This window comes from Eupeodes corollae, chromosome 1 (assembly GCF_945859685.1).
Source record: "Eupeodes corollae chromosome 1, idEupCoro1.1, whole genome shotgun sequence".
In the NCBI taxonomy this organism is placed as follows: domain Eukaryota; kingdom Metazoa; phylum Arthropoda; class Insecta; order Diptera; family Syrphidae; genus Eupeodes; species Eupeodes corollae.
The window spans coordinates 73,660,900-73,688,553 of record NC_079147.1 but is presented as its reverse complement, the minus strand read 5'-3'; the positions used below and the strand labels follow the sequence as shown (position 1 = coordinate 73,688,553).

At 30.6% G+C, this 27,654-nt stretch overlaps 1 protein-coding gene across 6 annotated transcripts in view; it reads right to left on the bottom strand.

Moving 5' to 3' along the window:
- Positions 1-27,654, bottom strand: part of LOC129942950 (probable serine/threonine-protein kinase fhkB) — a 430,564-nt gene that overhangs the window by 96,929 nt on the left and 305,981 nt on the right. For all 6 annotated transcript variants that reach the window (XM_056052143.1, XM_056052160.1, XM_056052118.1 and 3 more), the window contains one exon: positions 16,066-16,156. In XM_056052143.1, the coding sequence (XP_055908118.1) occupies positions 16,066-16,156 (91 nt within the window). The remainder of the gene's footprint in view (positions 1-16,065; positions 16,157-27,654) is intronic.

Genomic DNA, 27,654 nt, shown 5'->3' with positions numbered 1-27,654 from the left:
ATAATAAGGAAGGGATAGAAATAGAAGGGACGCTAGTTCTCTTTTGTCATGTCTGTCCGTTCTGTCTCGTTCGTCTGTTGGCGTAGGGTAATGCGCCAAGGTTTGGCCAATCCCACATAAATGTAAAAATAACTTCAAGGATATTTTGGGAGCTTTACGGAGAATTCTAAAATTAACGCAAGATTTTAATTTGGGGCCAATTGAATTTTATTGTAATCGAAAGTCTTACAGTTTTATAGAAATTAACTCGTATTATCTACGAAGTAAAATAAATAAATGAGTATCAGTGGCAAAAGAATCTTAAAGTGGTTTAGGAGTATTAGAAGGAGAAGGCCAAAGCAGTACACAACTCGGTTTAATCAAATGACAATGTGGGATAAAGATTTTCGGTTTAAATATCGATTTTGAAAGAAATAATTTCAATTGATTTGCAAGTGATGGCAGCTTAACAATATTTGGGACGCAATTAAGTGAAATATATATATGAACTTTATCCTATTAAATTTAAAACTTAAATCTAATTTTTGATTTGTGAAATTTTCTTTTATTTGAAGATTCAAAGACGATATAGAGGATACTTAAGGATTCAGCCAACCAATACTTTGTCTGATATGCAAACGTCAAGAACGTTAGTGTCAAAAACAGCTGATTATGTTTAAATACCAACAATCATTTCTGCACAGCAATGAGACATAAGCAGGACTAACGACTCTCGAATTTTTAGGGAAAATTAAAAAATAAAACAATGCTTTAAAAATGGTGAACTCAATTCTTTTTAACAATATTTTGTTCGCTCTACCGTTGCATCAGCACACCGAAGCTAATATTTGACATAAATACAGAAGGAACGTGGAGTTTGGAAAAAGATGTGTCGAATTTTTAATACTGACTTACCATTTGAGAAATATCCCAATTTTTCTATCTTTTCAGTTTGTTTTGAAACAAAAAATTTTGCAAACCAGTTGGGTTTATAAGAACCAGAGTTTTAGATTAGTTAATTTTTAATATAATGTTTAACATCAGCAGGGCGCGGCGTAACGTAAACGCATTGGAACATATTTGTTTAAACACAGACTAGTTTGACGTGGCATACAAATGGAATGCTTCGACTATTGTGAGGTTAAAACGAGCTGCCCAAAGTTAAAAACACAAAATTAAATAATTTAGAGTCGCCTTTTATGGTTCTTCTTTTGTCAAAACGATTCTTAATGTTTTGTTTTACTCAGAACAGAAAATAAAGTTATTTTTACTATTTCTTCAAGTTTTTATCAGTGTATACAAATATTCTCGTTTTTTGCAGTACCCGTGGTACGCTTGTTAGTGCGTTTGACTGTCATGCTAAAGGTCTTGGGTTCGATCCCTGCCTAAAGTTTATTTTCACGGCTACTGCCTCTTGCGAGAAATGGACAAATTCTACAAGAGTAAATCTTGTCATGGAAAGTGCTTTATCAAATTAGCTGTTTGGATTCGGCTTAAACCTGTAGGTCTCCTTCATCCCCGACAACAGTTCATAATCGCACATAAAAATGATTGAGAGTTGTAAGTCACTAAGCACAAATTCTTGAGGGACTGTTGCGCCACAAAATGTATTCTTATAACATTCTCGTTTTGTATTAAAAATCACATTTTTAAGATTAAAATTTTCTTTAATTTCTATTTAATTTTACAGTTGCCAATTTTGTATTCGTTATGAAATTAATACCGGAGTAAACTTTGAAGCCATTTCAGTTTTTAAAATTCAGTTCTATGTTTTCCTTTTTTTTTTCAAAACCCAAATGATTTCGAAGTACAGGGTGCGGCAGAGCTGATTGACTAGTTTTGATGGGCTATAAATAACGAACAGTAAAAGATAGAGAAAACAGCCAGCATTGACACACTGTTATAGACGATATCTGATCAATTTCTTCTATGGTATGTGGGCGATGACTGAAAACCAAATGAAAAAATCAAACATTCTTAAATCTGACCAGCCTATGTGTCCTCTCATAGAGACTAACCGCTCAGGGAACATTGGTCGTAAGACAGCAAGTGAAATTCGAGCTGTGTGGGCTGTAGCTCCGTCGTGCTGAAACCATACATCTCCCAAATCATGTTCTTCAGCCATTTCCTCCAACCTTTGCTGAAGATGACAGTGACGGTCCTGTTGTCGTCCTCAAAAAAGTAGGGACCGATCACCCCAAATCGGGACACAGCACACCACAATGTCACTTTAGGAGTGTGAAGTGGTCTTTCATGGAGCTGCCGTGGGTTATTCGTAGCCCAGTATGTAAAATTTTGTTCATTTTTTTCATTTTCCAGAAAGATGAAAATAAGTCACATCGCTACAGAAAAAGTTGATATCGGAGGAATTTGCAGAAAAATTTGCTGACAGCGATTTTTGCGGTTGTTGTAGTGAGTAGCATTTATCTCTTCGACAAGCATTAATTTATAGGGATGAAATGATAAATTTTTGTGAAGAATTCTCCTCAAAGAACAGCCTTAAATTCCCAAAACTACGGCGTGATTCCGGGCTGAGCGTCTTGGTGACTGCTCAATTGACTCTCTAACCAACTGAACATTTTCGGGGGTTCTTACCATTCTGGGTGCTCCGTGTAAAATCTACTTAGAGTACTTCCAGTTTCTTCCAAATTCTGTATCCACAATTTGATAGTGTTTGCAGAAGGAAAAGATTCAGCACGTGGAATGTCGAAGTGTAAACGAAAAACCCTTTGTGTAGCGATCACAGAATGATTATTTTCGTAATACTCACGCACGACCAAACCACGATGTACACCTGTCCAGACCATGATTACGAATAAAAACGGCATTACCGTACAATTCAAAATATACCTCTTTTTAAGGCCTACTCTTATCTTATCACAGGCTAATGACTTCATTAAACTCGTCAGTCAGCTCTGCCGCACCCTGTCTCAAATAATCTGTTTCTGAAGAAGATTACAGATTTTTTGTTTTGTTTGTTAGGACTTGTCACCGTAAGGAAGTGTTGAAATGCATATTCAGATTTTATCTGAATATTCTTTTTTTTCTATTTTTTACAGAATTTTTAGAAATTAGTTAGCTTAGCGTCAGTATTAACGCCCTTTTGATGAAGAAATTACGGTTTAAAAAAAAACTGAATACCGTGTTTATAGTGAGGCAGATCATCTCAAGGAGGACCCTAAAGAGTAAATACTTGCGAATCATGTTTAAGATGAGGACGAACATGGCATTTTTGTACAAAGAAAGAGTAACATAAGGATCATTGAACTCCTTTGCCCAGCGTTTTATATAATCAAGCATAAAACTTGTCTTATTGACAATAAAATAAATTCTAAGTTGGAACAGAAATAAATCTTTAAAAGTGAAGACGGGATAAATATTTTATTGTGATATACAATATTCAAATACACTAACGATTCGTTTTTTAGTAAAAGTTAATATCTGGCATTTCAAAGGGTTGAGGGATATTTTCGCGACACCAAAATGTGAAACCATAAGTGTCGGATTGTTGAAGAATACGATCATGAGATGAATTTATTATTTTAAAAATGTTCATGTCATCATCACAAATGAGAACTTCACTTGAGCGCAAAAATGACGTTACGTCCTTTATAGAAAATTTGAAAAGAAAAGGGCCAAGATGGCTTCCTTTGGGAATACCAGATTGACCAATAAAAGGTTTTGAATGACAATTTCTAAAATTTACCTCATAAGATCTGTTTTCAAGTTATAATAAGTCATAAGAAAAATGGTGCAGAGCCAAGAACTTTGTGTTTAAATAATTCGATGGCTAAGTTGGTGAAAAGCTTTAGAAAAGTCAGTGTATACACAGTCAACTTCATAACCTATTTCTTAAAGCGTTTGAACACGTGTTCGAGAATGTGAGGAGATTTGTAACTGTTGATTTTTTTTACAAAACCATGTTGCTTTTATCAAATGAGATTCTTACTAAAAATTTCTTCACTTTCAAAAACAACTTGTTCAAACAATTTAGAAATACAAGAGAGGTTTGCTATATCCGAATTACTACATTTCTTGAAAATTGGTGTTAAAAATGAATTCTTCCACATACTGGGGATTCAACTAAAGCATTACTGCGCTTTCGTTACACTATTGAAGGAATACCATCGGGACCGGGTAAGAAATCATCATTCAACATGGATAAAATATTAGGGACCATACTTTGAAGCACAGGGATGTGACTATAGTTAGTTTGCAAAAAATAGTGAAGATTATGAAATATTTGTACTTCATCAACTACTTCAGTTCTATTAACAAATGGTTCACGGAAATTTGTTGCGAAAGAGTTACAGACATCAACAGTTTTATTTAATGAAAGATTCTTGTAAGTGATATTAGGTGGAAAGCCATCTGATTTTTTCTTGAAGTTTCCAAATTTCCAAAATCGTTTAGGATTCTCTTTAAAAGAGATGTCCATATCAGTAACATTACTAGAATATACAAAATTATAAATAGACCTAAATTCGTTAAAGAGTTCAACACAAAAAAAAGTTGATTGGAGCAGAGTTTTGAGATCAGTTTTCCATGCCTTATTACTTTTGTTACGCAGTAAACGCAATTCTTTCGTACACCAAGGGTGGCTAAAGTTTGTAATACTTGATTTCTTTGAATGAGGATTTGTTTTTAAAAAATTATTAAGGATCTTATACAAATTTAAAACTACTTTGTCAAAATTAGAAAATGCTAAAGTATCAGCAATTATAGAAATGGTAAAATCTCCAGACAACAGCGTGAAATTAGCTCTTCTAAAATGAAAGTTATATAAGCAATCAAAGGAATTACTGTGTTCAGTAAGGTAAGAATAACTTATTAAGTCAAGAAAAATTAATGTTAGTAAAACACTATACGAAATTAATAATTACTTTTGGGTCTTTTTAATTGTAACTACAACTATTATTATCCAATTAAATATTTATTTGATTTGAAATACTCTAATGGGCCTTTTTTATACAAACAAAAAGACCTCAATCCAATAATTTGAAACATTAATTATTTCCACATCAACGACATACCATAAATACATACACATATAAATCAATCAATATTATGTTATGCATACAAACTTATGTACATATAAACTTTTTCAATGTCATGACAATAAACACAAAAAGAAAAACTATCTTAGAATCCTGCCATTAAGGTTCGTAATGATGCAAAAATGAAAAAGAAAACAATATCGATAAACGATTACTTTGTGTGTAGATGATGATAGTCATATAAAATGTCCTTTTCCAATAAAACTATCTCAACAACTTTAACTACAGGATATACCATAAAGGCCAAAGTCAAGGTTAAATATACTATTCTACGTTCTACAATAGAATAGTACAAGTATATAGATACATGTATGATAATTACAATAAAATGAACTTGTCCTTTTTTATTGGATTGATGTCGATTTTGATAGTATAAAGCAATAATGTATTTGAACACTTCTCCAACTTTAAGTGCACTTAAAACATTATTTATAATTAAAGGGGAGTGTGTTTTAGACGACCGACAATACTATTAAAGTTATCTTAATACAATCGAAATTTTCTCTAACTTAGATTGAGGGAATTGCAATTATGGTTATAAAAAAAATAAAAGTGTCTCACATACAATTTTATTCCCTTCAATCAAAACGATAAAAATGACGAACATTTGACAAGTTATTTCTATGTTATCTATAAATCGACAATCAGCGAGTGATTGAACATTTTCTAATCGATTATGTCACTCATTTTGACAAAAACGTGCATTTTGAAATTCCTTTTATAATATGTAAACAAGAATCTAATTTTAATTCAGATAAGTTGATTGCTTAAAATACAAATGAAAACATCGCTATTAATAAATTTCAAATTATTGATAGATATAAAAGAATTTGGTAGTAATCTGGTTTTAAAGTTTTAATATCGGTTTTTGAAGTGTTTCTATTTATAGAAATTGCTTAATTGTAAACAAATGTTATTAATAATAAACAATGTTTTGATCGAATAAATCATGTCACCTGAAAATTTAAATGGAATTGAAAAATTTCATACACATTAAAATTTTACAAGGAAGTGATTTTCACCTGAAAAAATAAGACACATTTGTTTTATTCCTGTGATTCTGATTTTTAGTTCTGATGATCTAATTAATATGATTAGAAAAGTGATCTCATAAAAAAACTTTTGTTTGTGACTCAAGCGAGGAAAGCAACATATGGTTTTGAAATTAGCAAAAATGTCATTATTTTTTATACTATTGCCTTATAAGCAAAAACATTTTTCTATGAAACATTATACGACTGCAAGCTTTCCTTATACTTTCTAAATATTTAAAAAGTTTTTAATAGTAGTTTTTACTGAGGCAAATAAAGGTATTAAACATTTTGATTGCTCTTAAAAAAAACATATTTAATTAAAAACAAAACAATAATTTCGTAAGCCTTATTTTTAATTTCAAAGGTGGAACATTTTGTAGAGTCCACTTCGTACAAAGTAATATTCATTAGTTTATAAATATATATTTTTATCTAAAAAGTTGAACCAGATAAGTTGTATTGTATGTAAATAAGTATATATCCGTTAATGTACCTCTTAAAGTCACGCCTTTTCAATTTAAGAATGACGTCAATTGCAGGATAAATTATTGTGTGCACTTGAACTTATCAACTTTTTATCATAATCAATATTATTTATACATATCAAATACCCAAAACAAAAATAATTCCTCGAATAATCAAGGGAATTAAATTGGTTTTGAAATTTAAATGATTTTTATTTTTATTAAAATAGCTATTATAAAGTTAATGAATGCAAGGCGCAAAATTATAAATAGACATTTGCGGAGTTCCTCAAGGAAGTCACCTTGGGCCACTTCTTTTTTTACATATTCATTAATGACATCCCATTTCATCTTAAAAATGGTTTATGTTTGATGTATTCTGAGGACTTAAAAATATATCTATGTTTACAAAACAGAATCGATTATCAAAATTTTCAAAATGATTTAAATATTGTATCTTTTTGGTGTTAAAGAAATCTTGATCCTGGACTCTAATTCTAACGATACATAACTAAAAAAAATTCCAACCAGATTCCTGATCGCAAATCTGAGAGTCGTAATCTAGGAGTCATTTTTGATCCAAAGTTTTCGTTTTCGTTTTTTTTTAGACTAAAGTCAATGCTTGATTTCATTGAGCGACACTTCAGTGAGTTCTCCAACCCGTATGCCTAAAAACCGGTTAACTTGTCTTTGGTTCGTCCTATCTTTGAATATTGATTAATTATCTGGTGTATTTCCTCTTCTATTGGGATAACCCGTATTGAAAGAGTTAAAAAGGCTTTTACAAGTCTTGTAATCAGAAATGGGAAAATGACTCTCCTTCATATCCATCTAGGTGTGATTTGATTGGTCTTGATTGCTTATTTTTCAATCCTTTGTTAACTATAGTAGTTCTACTTTCTTTTTATTTAAAAAATTACATCTGAATATTCCGTAATAGTGACAGTTCAGAAAAATAGCAAGGCAAGCAAACCTTAATGTGGGGAGCGGACTTATTAAGCTGAATTACTAAAAATTTGAAGTCATAGGAATTAAGTTAATTACTAATTTTCTGTTATAACTTTTAAATCAAAAGTTAAGAAACGTTTAAATGAACAAAATTGTGTGCATTATAGGAAGAAAAACACATATTTCTTTACCAGTTAAAATATGTAACCTATAGCGTTAAAGTCAAAGTAAATAAAAACCAAGACTTAATTTTTATTCAAAAATGTTTTTAGGGAAGAAAGCACAAAGTAACCGTGTTTTGTTGGAAAATCAATCAGGATTTTACACGAATAACAAAAACAATATCCGCAGTAAGATTACTATAGATAAAAGTTAAAGTAAAATCTTACAACGGATAGGTCTTTGAAATTTATTACGAGTCTCGAATGGATCGTAGGTTATTTCGTTCTCAAATGTTGGTACGATTGATATTGCGTTTGTATCTCGTTGGCTGTGTTCGTTGAGTAGTTGGGCATTTAGAATAATATGTTTTCCATTGGGAAAAAATCAATCTGTTGCTCTTGATATTATTTAGTTTTGTTAATGAAAATGGACTAACATGGGCTTACTTTGAAAGAGAAAACAAGAGAAAAGATAATTAAGTTTTGTTTTATTTTCACCAAAGGTTTATCTCAATTTAGATTAAATAAATCTTTTTGGTTTTTCCACCGCACAAGAACATTTAATAATGATTAAGTTTAACAGCAATTTTTAAAATACAAATGTTGTTTCGATGTTTCTTATAAAGTGCAAGTGAGATAGTTTGATTCGTGTTAAACAATGAAGAACTGAATAGTTCAGCACAATATAAGAATATGTTACCTACTCCACGGCTATTGTAACATAATAATGGTTTAAAAGCATTTCATATTTCAAAACTGAATTCAATTCGTATTGATAAATATTCTTTACACAATTTGCATTGGATGGTCTTAAGTGTTTTATTTTGTTATGACTAATTCCCGAATAACCCTGAGTTAAATCTTGTGCCCGACTCTCTTTTTAGTATTTATCAAAGATTTCTAATTTGTTACTTACAATTTTTCTGATGAAAGTGCCTTCAGTATTTTATTAAATTGTTTTATATATTATAAGCTCTTCAATCTTCTTAGCAAAAACAATGTTTTTTAAATTGTACACCACTTTTTTTTGTGTCAATACTAAATTTTTGTTTATAAATATTCAAAGCTCCTTTGATTTTCAAAACATTGAACTTAGCTTCAAAACAAAAATAATTGCATAGAAAGAACATCAACCTACAAAAATAAACCTACATCATGATAATATTGATAAATTGTTGTAGATAATAAAGTATCTATTTAAGTCATTAACATTGAACGTTGTTCGTATTTTATTATGTAAACTTGGACGTTTTATCAAATGATTTATAGTGCACCCTTTCCTTGTAGATATTATTTTCATTATAATTTTTGTTACTTTGTCATAACATGAGTTGAACATCATTGATTTCATCACTCATAAAGTTCAATACCAGACTATACTCTACCGAATCAATAAATAAAGGGTTGTTAAATTTTAAGGGCCAATGTTGAATGTAAACCACACCAAAACGTCAAGTTTGTTTCTGCATTTCATTTGCGATTTCTTAATTTTAGATTAAATCAATTTGAATTATGAAACGAAACACAATCGATCAAGATGTTAAGGACATTGAGGCTTATTAGAAAAATGGACGTTTAAATCATAATGCATATCGTACACTTTGTGGTTTTTTCGGTCAATTTAATCGTTTAAATGTTGGTACAATCGGAAAAATAATGCCAAAATTTGAATAAACTGGATCTGTAGCAGATTTGAAAATACCAGTGAAATCTCGTACACCTCTTACTGCAGAAAATATTGCAAGTATGGCTGAAGAGCCGGCTATCTCAACTCGTCGTCGTGCTTAACAATTGTACCTTTCACGCTCGTGCTGGATGAAAATTATGCATAAATAGAGGTAAAAAGAGGCTTTAATTCTTGAGCCAATTGCAACTTTTAAGCGTGTATCTGCACGTCGTGTCGTCAATGTTCCGAATGGTGGCAAGAAATGAAAACAGTGAATGATCAATTTTTGAAGGAAATCATCTTTTTCACCTCAGCGAATTCGTCAATTAGCAGAATTTTCACATTAAGGCGAATAATAATCCAAGAGTAATTGTCGAAAAACCACTGAACCACCAAAAGTGTGACTGTTTGGTGCTGGTGGCAGGGTATGGTTTTTTTCCAAATGATTTTAAGAATGAGTAATTAAGCACTTAAGGGCAAAGAACTTCTTTTAGAAGATAAGTTAAAAGGATTTTTACATAAATTGTAAGTGTTCAATTATCCAATTCATACATTCATGGATCTCAACATTTCCGCATGCTTCAAAACACTAACAAAGAACTAAGACCTACTTAAGTTGAACAACTTTCAAAATTCAGCATACATATCATACTCTTATAAAATTTATCAACTATGCAAGTCCATATACAAATTAATAATAAATGTCTTGACACTTAAAACTCAATGCAATAAAAGTTTGTATGTTTTGATGACGTAAAATTTGTAACAGAACAAGTTATATTGACTCATTCAATATTTTCAATATTGCAAAAGGTACTTAAGTAGGTACCTAGTTTTAATCTGCATACTTTATTACACATAAAGACAACATATTTTCAATACCTTAGGCTATGCTAGTTATTTTGTCATTGAAATAAGTTATTGGACTTAAGCTCAAAGCGATTTCCTTTATGAATCATGACCAAAAATGTTTTAGACAGTCACATGCTCTATTAAGAGTCTTAAGTTAAAAGTCAAATAATACTCAAAAGTTCATTGACACTATTTTTGTGCAGTGCATTTGAAATTATTCAGACTTATTTTAATTGATTTGTTATTTCTTTTCTTATTTCAAACATATCATTAATATATTTAAACAACTTGTTGAACTTTAAATAATTATTTGTTTACTTGAAGAAAAACTAAACTAAGTACCAAGGTCTTCAAATCTCATTCAACTTTTCAATTAAAAAATTTAAATTTTTAAATGTTTTTGCTAATTCAGTTAAGTAGAATAGTAAATAAATGAAATTGTCATTCAAACAACTTTTTAAACTTAAAAAAAATATTAATAGTTTAAACATACACGTGAATTCAGTTAAATTTTTGAAAGGATCTGTCAAGAACATCATTCTTCGTAGTATAAAAGTATTTTAAATGTGTTGACTTTTTGTTATTAAAATATTCGAGCTGATTAATATTTTGTTTAGTTGTTCTTTGATTTATACTTAATTATTCCAAATTCATATCAATTCTTTATATTTTAAGTTTTAAACTTGATAAAACGCACCAATTATTCTTCAAACAAGAAGAACTGTAAATGGTCGTTAGCTTTTCAAAGATCTAGCGCTTTTTCTACAGTAAGTGTTAGAAATTTTACAATTAACAACAAATGCAAATGTCCTTTTATTGTCGGGACATTTCTTAAGTACATTTTGAATATTTTAATAAAACCTTTTTAAATATTTAAACAAATACAAAAATGTTCAAATGAATCCCTAAAGATAAACAAAATTTGGTTCCCCATCAAAATTCCTACAGTCAAAAGTAGATCGATCACATTTTAATCGTCGATCAATTAAAATCATACAAAATCTTGGATTACTTTTTCAATTTTAAACATTTGCTTTTAATTATAATTTTGATTGATTAAACATCATCGAAACAAGATTTATGATGTCTAGACACACATTCCAAAAATTTCAATCTATTTTACTAATAATTTAGAAAAAAAAAAGAATCATCAAATTAAAACAAAAAGCGTCTACTAAATTTTGACATAAAACAATTACATACAAATACATACATATGATTGAATATAATTAATAATAAAAAAAATTCCCTAGCTAAAAATATTAAATATTGTTAAGTGATCCTTGAGAAAGAAATTTTATTTCTTTTTTCTGTCTACACAAAATTTCTTAAAATAGAAAGAATGTCCATAAAAAAGGTAAGTATTTTATTTTGACAGATAAATTGCTTTCGTATTTTGTTTACAAAACTGAATTTTTGCAAAATTAAAAAAAGGAAAAACAATATTTGAAAACATTTGCATTGTTCTGAACAAAAAAAAAACAAAAAAATCGAAAATTGTTTACAAAAATCAAAAACGCAAGTAACGTATTTCTTCTGATATAATTGATTTGAAGTCATTATTTCGTCATGCTTGAAAAATAACTTCCGTCATTTTTATCATAGCTTTAAAAATATATCCACTTAAAATACGAAAATAAAAAGAAGCATATTTATAAATTTAATATATATCCATAACTTTGTCCTATGTTTATGAGTATGTTAAATACAGGAGGACCCGGTTATTCTAAAACGATCATTGATCAGAATAGTTTTACCTAAACTTAGAATTTTACGAACTTTTCGTCCAAAATCATGAAGCACATAAACGGAACCATCTGTATCCATCCTCTGTCTTATCAATTTTATGCGTTATGGAAACTTTTATGACGGTTAAGCCATGTGGAAGTAAAGTGATGGGAAGTTTTAGGGAGATCTTATCTCTCTTAGATAAAAAATAACTCTTTTGATAAGAAGCATGAATCAAGTAGACTTTTTTGGTAATTAATAACAATTTACTTTTAACAGTAGTTGATAAAGTCCCAATCAAATTTAATTAATTTATTTTTTTACTGCAGTTTCTAAAAAAGCTTTATCTTTCTTGTGAATGTGATTTCGTTTGAATTTATTTTTATAATATCTCTTAGATTTGGAAGATATATAATGTGGTCATTTTTAAATTTAAAAATGCAGTCTAATTTTAGAATATCTTTAAATACCAATAATAATTAAACTGTGGGATAATAGACGATGATATTTTTTTATTGAGATACATTTAAAATCAGTCAACGACATGGAGAGAAAAATGTCAATAATTTCGATTGCTATCAAGGTCTCTAAATTAAAAAAAAATAAAATAAAATACAAAATACAATTTTTCGTCTTTCTCTTTCGTAAAAGTTAAAATATGCTGGTTAATTGACACAATTTACTTTAATCGATTTGTTATTCCCTTGACACATTCAACCAACCAACTCACGAATGTACTTTCGGTTATGGTTAGTTATAGTTAAAGTTATACGTATAAGATACTAATAGTATGAAGTGGATACGCGTTGTTGGTTTTTATTTAGACCAAGCAATTTAATTCTAATTATTATTATTATTGTTTGTTGTGATATTTTTTTAATAAATAAATGGAGAGAAAGATATACAAGATACGAGTAATATAATATAGATACTTTTCCATTAGATGTACATACGATTTAAATGGGTAAAAGTAGCAATTATTTTATTAGATAGATTATAAATGAAGAGAAGGCTAAATTATACAATGATGAATTATGATAATCTTTTAGAGAGGATTTAACTTAATTTCTTTTTTGTCACATGAATCTAATAGTTTAGGCTTGCAACTGAGCCTATGAAAGTGTTGTGAAAGTAAATTGGAAAGATATAAATAATTAATAAATGAAAGTAATTGGAAATGGAATTTTTATCAAACTTTAATGCAATGTTGTTAGTAATGTCCGGTAATATTAATAAACAAATATTCATTGTTCACTAACAAAGAAATTGAATGAATTGTATGCGATTTAGTTAAGATTATTTTCTTTAAATAAATAAGTGATCACAAATGAAAGCAAAGGAAATACTTTTACTTATTTTAACCTTTAAATTTTAGCAATAGGCTTCTTTCAGCAATGGATTTATCGTCGAAAGTTTGAAGGACAAATATCGATTTAATTTTATCTTGAACTTAAAATCCTACTTAACATTACTTTGTCTAGTAAAATAATAGTCTAGTAAAATGATGTGAAAAAAGGATCAAACTCAAAGGGAAAGAATTTTAATTAATTCCTCAATTCGTGAATATAAAGATCACTGCATCCGATAGTTTTATCTTTTTTAATTAAAGAAACAGTGGTACTGGTTCCTTTGGTCTGCAATTCTAAAATAAATTATCACAAAAATCGACTATGTGTCTGCTTCATACAGAATCCGTTGTCTGCATATCGTCGTAGGTTATCTGTTTTATATTTTACAGGTACTCAAGGGGTTATTAGTATCCTTTTTATGTTTACATTGAAATACTGTGTGAGTGTTAGAAAAATAATCAAACATAAAAGAGGAGATATTGTTGAAGATTAGTCTGAAAGATTTGATTATCAAAATGGGAGGAAAAAATAGAGTTGCCCAAAGCAAGAAGATGTTGCCTTCAATTGAATCCAAAACCTTCAATTAAACTAAGGATTGATTTAGCTAGTAAAAAAAGAAAAACGGATCTTAAGTTATAAAGGGTGATTATTCAAAAGCTATATGTGGCTTATTTCAATCGATAATACGGTCCATATAATTTAATGTTTGAAGATTATGTTATGCAAATGTTGACCTTGACTGCGCCTCAAATGGTCCATCCACTCAATTCAATTTTAGCATACTGTTCTCAACATTTCGGTCTTTCGAAGACAACATTGTTGTCTTTCAATGCGTCAAATAAAGCAGGCTTGTCTGTATAGACATGAGCTTTAACATAGCCCCACACAAAATTGTTTAAAGTCATTAAATCTCACGATCTAGGGGGCCAATTGACCGGTCCCAAACTCACGTCTCAATAAGTCAATTTTTGTGCGTGTTGTGTGGCACGTCTTTTTGAAACGTCTTGTTGAAACCACATGTCATGCAAGTAAAGTTCTTGCATTTTGGGCAAAAATATAGTTGGATATCATCTCACGGTAGCGCTGACCATTCACAGTAAGGTCAAATGATGCCACCGGCCCATAAACCGCACCAAACTGTGACTTTTTCTGGGTGCATTGGTAGCTCTTGGAATGGTTCTGGCTTATATTCACTTCAAAATTAACGTACCGTCGCTGAACAAAATTTGAACGCGATGAACGTTTTTAACAGAGAACGCATTTTGATAATGAAATTCGTAAAATTGCATTTTAATAAATGTTTTAATATTTTTGTAATAATTAAATTTAAAGAAAATTGAACTAGAATTTTTGTATCTATAAACATTCATTCACAAAAAGTTCATAGTTGTTTCATTGTATTTAAAATATCTATGCGTGTTTTATTTTAACCTGTCAAATTTCTGGATTCAATATTGTTTAATTTTGAGCGGACTTGAATTAGATTTTAACATAAATTTTAAACCGAGTAGATTTTTAGTGATAAATAAAACAAAATATATTTAAGATTCTAGAATATGAGGTTAAATTAGTTTAAGACAAGCCATCAACCCAAGTATGATTTATATTCCTAGATTATAATTTATTCATAACTAATTTGACATTTCAAATTGGATTGATTTTGTTTACCACAACTAACTTTTTATCTAATCAAAAACTCCATCGTCATCTGTTTAAATATTTAATACCAATATCATTAATTATTATTATTGGTAAATATTATTTCTAAAACCAATCGCATCACCTTAAACTGATACAGAAAAAAAGGGGCTCGTGTGCTCTATTTATCTAGGGGTTAGGGAATATTTATTAGATAATCAAACTCACGCGCTTCTTTTCTATAAAACAAAAACATGTTCATTTCATTTCGTTTCACTTACCTGACCTTAATATCTATATTGTATATTGTTATTGACTTTCTTTATATGAAACATTTTGTATCTGTTTATTTTAAGCAAATTCACACCCTTAAATGTATACACAGCCTTTGATTATTTTATCAAAATAATTCTAAAAAGAATTTCAATTTAGTTTGAATTGTCAATAAATAATATATATTTTATAATAAAATAATATAAGCACCTCTATCCTAAAAATCTATGACGCATTGTGATAAAATAATGGTTAATAATAATAATAATTTGTTAGAACGTAATAGACGTGTAATAAATCGAGCCCTTTTAATAAATCGCTCTTGAACTGAAGTAAATACCTCTTAAATTAGTGCAGGGTGCTTCTAATCTTAACTGAGTGTCTTGAAACAAAAAATATCTAACAACTGTTTAAATTTATAGTTCAACTTTAACAGACGCCTCTAGTTTTTAAAGTGTTTTCTAATTAGTTTTAACACATTTTATGCAAATTTAATGGATTTTTTTAATTGAAATGTTTGCATAAAAAAGTCTAAACTGGGTTAACAAGATGTGTATCATTTTTATTCTGACCAAACTTGAAATCAAAAAGAATCACTTCATTATACATTTAGTAATAATTTATGTGATTAAACCTGATCCACCCTGTACCTAACTTCATCAGGGATATAAAATCGATATCAAATACATTTTGCGTGTTAAATTGATTGCACAAGTTGAATAAAATGAAAATATATGTATATTGCGTCTGAACTGAACTGAACTGAACTGAACTGAATTATGACCATTATGTTCTTTTTCTCACGATAAGAAAACTGAATTCTAGGTTAATAGAACATTTAATTCAAACATTCTTATTTATTTTTATTAAAGAAAATACTTATTCTAGAATTTATATGAGTAGAGTAGATACTTACTTTATTGTAACAGCAACTAATACTATAATAAGTCCAACCAATAGCATGGCAATGACAACTCCACATACCATGATGACATCGTTAGGGTCGTCTGCAAATAGAGTAAAATAAGAAATATCAAAAAATATTCCACATACGCCCAGTGATCCATCAAAATTAAATTAAACATTAAATTAGCTAAAAACCAGTTTAAAGCAATTTTTTTGAAAAAAAAAACAGAACATGACGATAATAAACCATACTATTCAAACAAATCATGATATAATCATCACATTATTAACTGAATAATTGTAGATGGTAGATTAATGACTATGATTAAAGCCTTAATTTCGTTTACCAAAATTTTGCACAAACAAATCAATATAAACATAACATTGACCTTTGATGATACCTCCATATGTTTTTCTGTTTTTGATTTAAATGCGTATAAAATCAATTTGTTTGCTAAAAAATTGTTTAAAGTAAAAATATAAATGATTCTTGATGTTGTTTGCGAAATTAATGATAAATGTTATTAAAAGTGTTTGCAGATTGTTTAATTGCTGATTTAAAACAAATTCAGGTGTGTTCGAATTAAAAAGAAGAAAATGCGCAGTTTGATTTGATTATCTGATGGGAAAAATTAAAGTTCAACTAATGATCTCCGGGTTGAAGTGTTGTATAAAATATAAAATAATTTATTACCTTTATCTGATTTTGATTAAATACAACTTAGTGTTATAAAAAATAAAACTATGATGGAAAGAATCAGATAGCAGTAAGATATTGTATTTCATCACTTAATTTTATTCAGGTATACAAGGTTTTGGACTATTTAAAGGATAACAAACTTTAAAGGACCTATTTAAATATCAGAATTTAGATAAGATGTGTATTATCTTTTTAATCATTATTTATTCATTAAAAACGATACATAATAATTTACAATAGAAAAAAACTTCTGCCGATTATTATCAAGATATTTTCATTGAAAAAAAGAGTATACAATTATAGAATATAAGACTAAGAACATAAATAACTAATATTACAAAAATGTGTCAACTTTTTAAATGTTGTTTTGTTAAAGTGGCAAAGTAAGTTAAAGAAGAAAAATAATAGTTAACAATAAATATGTGTTACTATGAAAAAAGAAAACAATTAACAATAAGGTACTTTAAATGATTGTTCAAAATATTTAGGTTTAATTTTTTTTTTAAACTAAAAAATCGAAGATGGCGAAAAAGTGGAAAGGTTTCGGAGAATATAGACTTTTAGTTTAGTTAAAACCGAAAAAGACGATTAAGTAGATACGTCAAAATAGATTCAAGAAGAGTTTCTCTAATTATTTGCATAGCGTACCATTTCTATTGTTGTTTGCATTTGATTCTTTTAAAAAAGTATCTTTGAATAACTTCCATATATTCTAGAAATCGGTATCCATACATTTGATTTCCATAACAAAGGCAACCGTTCACGGTAGCGTAAAAAACCTTAAATTTCGATGTAGGGTCCAAGAAGCTTCTTGAAAAAAAATGTGACTTGAAAAACCGTGTGAGTTTATAGCTGATTTGGCTAGTACCAGTTTCTCTTTAATATGATTTTTGATGTTCAAATTATGAGTGATAGTTAAACCAAGATATTAATAATCGCTGAAAACTTCAATAATGGTACCACCTAATGTCCAATTTCGTACATTATTATCTGAACGGTTTTGAGGTTTAAAAATCATAATTATAGATTTAGGAATGTTGATTTTGAGATCCCACGAATTGCAATATTGTTTAAGTTTATTTATCTGAATCTGCAATGTCACTGGCTTATCAGAGAACACCACCAGGTCATAAGCATAGAGCAAAATCTTCAAAGATAAATCACCATAGACCTCCCGGTAATTTATTTACAATATCATTGATAGGAAGAGCGAACATCAGCGGACTCAATATACAGCCTTGTGGAACGCCTGTTTCGGTATTAAGGGATTTTTATATAGATATACCATTACAAACCATTGCAGGCATGTTTAATAAAAGTTGTTCATAAATCCGAATTAATTTGGTTGAAAGACCAATAACTGCTACTCGTAGATTGATAAAATTGACCTTCTGTTTTTGGTATCAAAAGCAGCTTTAAAGTTGACGAATAAAATGTAAAGGGGCTTTTTTTATTGATAAAATACCTGGAAACGCTCGTAAGAGCAAACATTTGATCAATCGTTGAAGGGCCCGCTCGAAAACCAGCCTGATATCGATTTATTAAATTATTTATTTCAATCAAATTCACAAGACTAACGTACAATATTTGTGCAAACAGTTTTCTTAGTGAAATCAGAGCTGAGATGCCTTTATAATTTTTTAGTGATCTCGGATTACCTTTTTTAAATATAGGAAATATTGTAGCCAAACGAAAGTATCTCGGAAATTTCTCTTCTGTAAACATTTTGTTTAATAACCTCAACACTCGAGAAATTCAAGAATTTAATTCTTATAGAATTCGATAGGAATGCCATCCAAACCCGCTGATTTGTTATTTATCATTCTGCTTAGAGATGGTAACATTTCAATAATGGTAACATTTACATTTCTACATTTCTTACAGTCATTGTCATACCACTTTAATTTTGGCATCACTGTTGTAGGTCGAAATCAGTGCCTTACTGATTGTCTTATTAGTTCAAAAATAAAAATTATAACATATTCTATACATTCTGATAACAGACCATCAGCATAGCGTATAAGCCTTGTTTTCTACCCATCTTAATTTAATGCTAATTGGATGTTCTTCAACTTCTCTATAATTTTTTTCTGAAAAAAACTCACATGAGACTAATATAAGGTAAATGATTCGAAAAGTTCGCTGGATGTACTTCAAAACTTTTGATATCAGAATCTAAGTAATCTCTAGTGCGGGTAGAAGCTTGTCATAATTATACCTAAATTTTCTAGTGATTTAAAGAAGCTTCAGAAGAGACTGGAATTCGATATTCATTGATAATTTATTTACAAATAATTAACAAACAAATAATTTCGAATTTTTTACAATTAAAACTCCAAAGATGAAAAGTGGGGAAGAATATACAACGACGTTTTATATAGGCTGTTCAACGACACTGACCTGGATATTTTTTTGAATATTATGCGCACAATTAAGGGGTTTTAAATACCCTTATAATTATTAGACACGGTGCGAGCAATTAGATAAAGTAGATAGGATAAGAAATGAGAATCCGATGCACATTGTTTTTGAATGTCTTCACGTTGTAATGAGTCGGAAATAATGAGCCTGGTAAAGCATTCCACATTCGTGTAGTTCGGCTAAATAAAGAATCCCTGTACTAAACAGAACGTCCGAAATTGGGCAGTACGAGTACTAAGGTTGAATTGTTTTAGTCGAGGAATGCAACTGGCTATTTCACTAGAACATTGTTTATGAAAATAAACGAAAAAGCAATGCCAGGCATGGGACCTTGCGGCGGTGGCACGACGGTGTTCAAGAGAAGCAGATGTCTCGGGAAGAAAAAGATCTCCTATCATTTTTAGAGTTTTTTTTTTCAATTTTATCCAGAAGACTCAAGTTAGTTATTTACTCGAGCTTTGGACGAATAAAAGCTTTGCAAATAATAGCCAGATCAGAAGGGGTAAAAAACTTCTTGCATCGTCGAAGAAAACCTAAACACTTAGCAGCATTTTTGGCGATGACAACTATCTGATCACTCTACAACAAGTGACTGATAGTTGTTCAATCTCCTCAATACAAGTACAACTCAAGGAAAGTTGTATTGGGGAAGGGTTACGCTTTTGCGACAGTAGACAGTATTGAGTTTCCGTAGCATTAAATTCTATACGGTTTTTGATTCTGTATTGGACAATTCTATAAAGATCATAATTTAATAAGTTTATCATACGCTGCCGTTCGTAGTGGATGCGAAGAATTAAGATGATAATCTAAAAGAGAGTATGAAAATCTAAGGGTACTGTCATCAGCGCAGCAATTAAGTGGGTTAGAAGTTTCAGACAAAAGATCATTTATAAAAACAGGAAGAACGTCAGAGCCCTCAGTTTTGAACTTCTTGAATTGAACGGTCCGAAATATACCTTTACAAATCCAACGACTTACATAGCTGGGTCATATAGAGCGAATCCTATCCCAAGGAAAGGTGCAGTAGAGAAAGACCGCGACTTAGATGGCACACGCAGATGGGAGATTATCTCAACCAACTTGGCGTATGAAACTCGAGACAGATAGCTAGGGACCGATCTAGCTGGAGAAGCATGTTGGCTGAGACCCAGGTCCAACCAGGCTGTAACCCTGTTTAAGTAGGAAATAAAAGCGTTCATCTTTAGTTCTTGTGTAAATTAAACAATTAAAGTTTTAAGATTCTGGTTTCGTCAACACTAGGGGAAGTAATGATACTAGCACACTTGGGCGTATACTTGTTTTTTTTTTATAATTTATTGATTTTTCATCAAATTTATTTTTATTTGAAACATTACGTAGTTGCTTATTACAAACTTGGAAACTATGCCGTTTTTCCATGTTAATTTAAGGAAATTTAAAATAAAAACTAACTTCCTCAAAGAAAAATAATAACATGACCGCAACCTTCATGACATTCAGACAAGAATTCATCATCATAACATAAACTTTTATAATCATAAACATTTCCAAGTTCAATTTTTTGTTTTTAATTTTTGTCGCAAAAACAAACATGTTGTTTATAATTTATCTTATAAAGACACAGCTTTGTCCACTCAGACGAAAGCTGATAGTTCAAGGTGACAAACAAATTTTAAAACCAACCAAAAAAATATATAATATCAAAAATTATATGAAAAGAAGCAAATAATAATTCAAAAATAATCCCAATGCCTTTTCTAAAATGCACTCAAAAAAAAAAACATATATATTTTGGCTATTATCCAATTTCGTTTGTGACAAAATACATAGTATACAATAATATCACATAAGTACTTAGATCACGAGCGAGGAAATTTTTCAAAAATCATCATCATACACTTTTTTACATAACCCCCCAAAATACTCTTTTAATATTAATTAGGGAAATTTTAAGACATCATTACCATGAACAAATAAGTTTTGTCTAAATGCGTATTTGAATTTGTTTGCGCAACAATAAGCCATGCGACGATTGCAAAAACCAATAGCGTCATAATATTTTTCTTTGGTTGTTTTCCATCGTCATTAAAAATAGTAACCACATCCCAACCAAGCCCAAAAACCAAAAATCAAAAATCAAAAATCAAAATCTCTTTCTCTCTCTCAAAATCATGAAATCAGAAATCATAAAAATAATCATCAGGTCATGTTATTTTGTTTGGCAAAAAGTCAATTTTTTTTATCTGATGTGTGTGTTTCGGATTTGGAACCAAAATCAACCAAAGACCACGACGAAGACGCGACGACAAAATAGTGGCGTCTAGAAAATCAAAAAATAAAATAAAACACGGGCGACGAAAAAATAAAAACGATCGAGAGGGCGTGTGACAAAAGTACAAATATAAGCACACTTCGGAAAATTAGCAAAATCTATTTTGGTTCCTCTATCTGTATACTTTGTGCCTATCCTCTCTCAAGCCTCTACAACCTACCATAGATAGGTCTAGACGGTCACACGTTATCGGTAGCGGCGAATTGAAATTTTCTATAACAAAACTTATTCGAATGAATGCCTAATTTTTGCCAAATTAAATTTTCAATTAGTCCAATTTAACGAATGACGTTATTTCTCAAGAAGTGTAAGTACATTAGGAATTCTATTAGTTTATAACAAATTTGGTTTTCGAGAGTGCACTCGAGTGGAGCTACTTTTGGAAATATTAATTTTTGTTTTCCAAATCTAATTTTAAATCAAAAAGTTTATTTTTAGATCTCTGAATTTTTAAACAGGTTGAACATTTAGGAAGTGTTTGACGGGAAATGTAAATGGAAATATTATTATTCATACCATGGAAATTATTTGTGGTTTCGACACCAAACTTATAGAAGAAGGATTTCTCTTGTACAAACACTTCCAGAGTACCTTATATCGCTGTGAAAATCTACCATCTTAGTCGTAAGGATTACACTTTTAAAACACAGACGGATATCATAAGAGGTAGATGACTAGGCTTCCGATCTTGAAGAGCTGTCGCGCCACTAGACTAGACCTGTTCGATTTCTTCTATATGCATCAACTCTTAGATGATGATGTGATGATGAATCAGTTTCCTCCTAAGTTTACTCTATAAATTTATATCTTCCATAGAACCACATCTGTTTTGAAATAGCCATACAATATTTCCAAAATATATAAATTCTTTAATGGCATTTTATAGAGTTCTTGAGAAAACAGTAATAAAATTGTAAATATATATAAGGTACTTCCCCATAGAAAAGAATTCATGATGATGATGAAACGGTCTTAAAAGATATTGCAAATTTTGTTTTTGTTGTGTTTCTAAGACGTAGAAATATGGGAAAGAAAAAACAAACACAAATTTTGATAACCTTAGAGAAATAAATATCTACAAAATTTTGCACAAACGAGAGTAATTGAGACTCTCGATAAACATTATAAATCGATTTAGTAGGTGGTGGCATGGCTTGACTTGACTTGACTTGGCTACATTTATGTTTTTTGTGTGCGTTTAAGATTTCTGCTTCCGTGTTTTTAATTTGGTTGTATATTTTAGATGGACTTTTTATTTTGTTTACCTAAAATTTAGATTTTTGTTTTTGTTTTTCTTTCCTAAACAAGGTGATTTCCATATGAATCAATGTTTTCCTTGGGAGACGGACAAACTGTTTTATTTTGGTTTTACTATGTCTAATATTTACAGAATATTATGCGTTTTATATCAGATACAAATTTATATTGTGGGATATGTCAAGTCAATCAATGTTGTAAATTTGGCACTCCTAGATACAATACAGTCTTGTACCACGTCTATATTCAAAGAAAAAATCTTTTATCATATGAGATTTTAATGCATTTTTAAAAAAATAAGGCATTTCCTATGGAAAAGTCGTAAATAAGAATTTGTTTAAACCAGAAGTTTATTTTTTATTTAAAAAAGTCATTAACCTAAATAGATATATCTTTTTATCTTAGAATAGGATTTTATGATAAGCTGAAAGATATGCGTTTATTGTTATTTTATTTCAAGGACATATTTTCTAAATAAAATAAGTACATATTTCCAACCTACTTAGAATTTTGAAAAGTTTCCAAATGCAGAGAAATTATTGTTATATGAATAGTATTCTTTTTTTTAATTCATTTAATGTTAGCAAAATTGATTAAAAGATCATTAAATTTAATTTTTGTGTCAAGTTTGGTTTCCAAATAAATTAGATAACTTTAAAGCTAAGAACTTATGAAATTTAGATTTTAGTAAAAACTTATTTTGGTTTAATTTAGCTTTTGTTAAGTTTTTATACTTAATAAGTTGTTGTGTACCTTCAATATGCCAGATACAAATTAAATTAAAAGATTAAGTAAGAAAAGATGTGTGGGAACTTATTGGTTTGGAATTCTTGAACATTGCATGACTGTAGAAAAAGGACTATCGTAAGGTGGCACATTTGCATAGTACAGCTAAAGAACGTATGTCTGTTCTTCAGATATTACCCGTGTTTTTTGGCATTCTATAAATAGTATAGTAGACAATTCCCAAGAAAACCCATCGGCAGTAGCGACATTTTTGAATTTTAAAATTTGTACAACTTAGAGAAGACCTTTCAGAATAATAATAATAAAAAAACACAAATAGAATAAAGTTTTGTGAAAATCAAAAGTTAAAATTAAATTAAGCTAAAAAAAACTAACTTAAACTTATAAAATGGTCAATTTGCAAGAAAACATGGTAAGAAAACTTCTGAAAGTTGAGATTCTATAAAAAAAAGTTCAATTAACAATTGAAGCTTTGACATAAAATAAAAGGGAGTCTGTTTATAGGATACTACATTAACGTGTGGTGTAAGAGCAAGCTTAAAACTCACCTCAATTCTTTATATACCTGAATCGGGTTGAAATGAGCTTAATTCGACTTGATTCCTGTCGGGGATCAGAGTGGAGTCAAAATTTGTGAAGCAAAACATGTGTGGAGAAGTTGGTTTAACAGATAACGCATTATGGTCTGTTTTTTTCAATATTTGTGTACAAAAATATAGTTTTTTTTAATTACAAAAATATTACACTATTCAGTTCTTCATTGTTTAAGAAGAATCAAACTATCTCACTTGCACTTCATAAGAAACATCGAAACATCATTTGCATTTTAAAAAAGGGCTGTAAAACTATATCATTTTCAAATCTTCTTCTGCGGTGAAAGCAACAACAAGATTTACTTAATCTAAACTGAGATAAACCTTTGGTGGAAACATAGCTAAACTTAATTATCTTTTCTATTGTTTTGTCTTGCAAAATAAGCCCAGTTAGTTCATTTTCATAAAAAAAAACTAAATATGTAATGTAAACAGTAACAAATTTGTTTTTTTTTTGCCAATGGAAAACACATGATTCCAAATGCATAACTACTCACGAACACTGCCATCGAGATACAAATGCAATATCAGAGAGAACGAATTCACATAAGATCCATTCGAGACTCGTATAAATGCTAAAATCCCATCCGTAGTAAGATTCTACTTTTACTTTTATCGGTAGTATTCATACTGCGGATATTGTTTTTGTTATTCGTGTAAAATCCTACTATACTATTGATAGGTTTTACAACAAAACACGGGTATTTTTCCTAAGGCTAAACTCGAGGGCATTTTAAGAAGCTCGAGTATTACGGTTAAACAATTTAAAGGTAAAAATTCAGCTGACTATTTCACTAGAACATATTCCTATAAAAAAAACTGTAAGAAACTGCTCAAGACAACAGAGACGAGTTTCTGACATCTGGAATAGATCCAAAAGAAACCGATTTGGAGAAGGTGGAGACGGATGAGGTGGATGCTGCTTTCCAGAAAATGTAGAAGGTGAATTCTAGCTTTCGACCAAATCACTACCTGGAGAACAGAGCCCGGCTACGAAACTTCTACCTGCGTAACTACATAACGCAATGGCGATCCGAGAACTGAAGTTTTACCAGGTTCAATGACGATAACTTGGCAAATGTCATCATCAACGAACTAAACGGCACTAATTCCATGTTGGCTAGAAGGGTAGACTGGAGGTCTCATCTTCGATTCACGAAAGAAAAAGAAGCCAGCAGGTGTCGATGTCGATGGTATATCCAACATTGTACTACGACATTTACCTCAGGACGCTGTGAATATTTATGCTACACTGTTAAATAACACGCTGAATAATGAAATTATTCAGTGAGTTGGAAGAAAGTTGTGTTACATCTTTTTCCGAAAAAGGGAATAGACAACTCCAAACTGGCGAATCTCCGGTCTAAAAGTCTTCTTCCCAGTATCACTTAGCTATTCGAGAAAGTTAAATAAGTAGAACTCTGTCGAAATGGGCTGAGGACAGCAAAATCACGCAAGATAATCAGTTCGATTTTAGGGCGGTACATGACACTATTTATGCGGCGTCTAAGATTGTTTCATATATCCAGTAAAACAAATCTAAAAGACAATATACGGGTGCTTGTCTGGTTGACTTGGAGAACGCACTTGACACCGTATGGATAGAGGGCAGCATAAGTAAACCACTGTTGTAAATGCTTTATGAAATGCTTAATGGCTGGTTTGTTTTCAAAAGTGGCAATTTAACTTCTTTTAAGATCTTTGATATTAAAAACAGTCGTCAGCAAAGAGCGGCTAACTCATCGATTTTGTTCAGCATTAACACCGGCGATCTGATACGTAGTCTAACTCAGGCGGACCAAAAAATTGAGGTCAACTTTTGCAGCATGACTTCGACATAATTTAGCAATACTGCGATGACTGGAAGTTAAAAATCTACTTTCAAAAATGCGAAACTATTCTATTCAGGACTTCGTTGCATTGAGCCTCAAAAACTACAAGAAAGAACAAGAAAAATCTTGTGACCGTGGCACCAAATCCACAGCCAATAGCGAATAAAAATGTAGTAAGGAACTCATCAAACATATGAGTGCTTCTTTGCCTAAAGGTAGAGGAGCTTTTGCCTTGACGAAACGATTATTTTTTAGGTTGCTACAGGGCCCTCATCCTGTTGCCTATGGGTGCCCGGTACGGTTCAACATTGACTCAATTAAAATTTAAAAGATTCGAATGTTTGATAGAATATGAGTACAAACATTACTATTACAACCAGGTTCTTTATCACAGACCCAACATACAAATAATAAATAATCGTTGCTACAGCTTGATAGGGGGATCGTTGCAAAAGCAATGTCCCCGGCCAATAGATTAATTGTTGGGGCTTATTACCCCAATAACGAATACTACGAAAGTGAACGATTAAGTGGAACAATCCCGCCCGATGCTTTTCTCTATTTGGACAATCGAGGGCTGATACAGGATAGACAGGAGATTTTGCTTGTCTACCATGTCAGCCATAAAACTGTAATACAGTCGAGAAGGCGGTGCAGAGCGCCTTCGATTCAGTAGAACTGTGTCCGATAGGGACCTAAACCCTAATTTTTAATAATTATTGTCTAACTTTAAGATAGTACCTAATAAAAAAAATTAATAAATACAAATTGAATTTGAAAAAAAACATGGACGAAGATCTTATAATGAAGTTCCCGTGGCATGATGGTTGGTGCGTTGGGCTGTCATGCCAGAGGTCCTGGGTTCGATCTCTGCCTTTGTCACCTGCCACTTGCGAGGATCTGCCAAATTATCCAAGAGTAATTCTTGTCATGAAAAAGTGCTTACTCAAATAAGCCGTCCGGATTCGGCATATAAACTGTAGGTCCCCTCTATCCCTGCAATTACTCGCACGAAGGAATAGTTGAGAGTTGTAAGTCACTAGACCCTGGTTCTCTACGGACTGTTGCGCTACCCAATTTTATTTTTAAGATCTAATTTAGTCTAAAAATCAGATTTATCTACAGTTTTATCTGAGTTACTAAAAGAAGTCTCTTTAAACTGTAGGCTCTTTAAAATTTTAGGAATTTAAAGGTGTTCTTAATAAGTCATCAAAAAACAAAGTTGCCGTACATTAAATGATTATTATTTATACCCACGAACCTTAAAATTGATTATTGAAAAATAGATTGGAGCAGTTAGGTTAGGTAAGGTTGGAGTGGCTGCCCAGATGTCATTGACGCACGAAGACCTAAAGGGTCCATTGTGATACCACTAATGAGGTTACTCATGGGAGAGTAATGAACTTAAACAAACAATTTCGTACTTTTAATAAAGTTAGAGAGACGTTTTGTGTCAATCGTTGCCAGTTCATTGGTGTTATCGAAGAAGGGATTACCGATAAAGTTATTCCTTCTAATAAAGAGTGCTGGACATGTACATAGAAGGTGTTGGACTGTTTCCTCTTCCTCGTCGTCCATGCAGCTTCTTCAAAAGTCATTTGTGTAGCCCCCAGGCCTCAAAGCATGTCTTCCTATTAGGCAGTGTCCTGTTATTACTCCAATTGTAGAGCTTATACTTTGTCTGCTCAGGGATATCAAGCCTTTTGACCGTTTTTAGTCTATGCTTGGCCATATT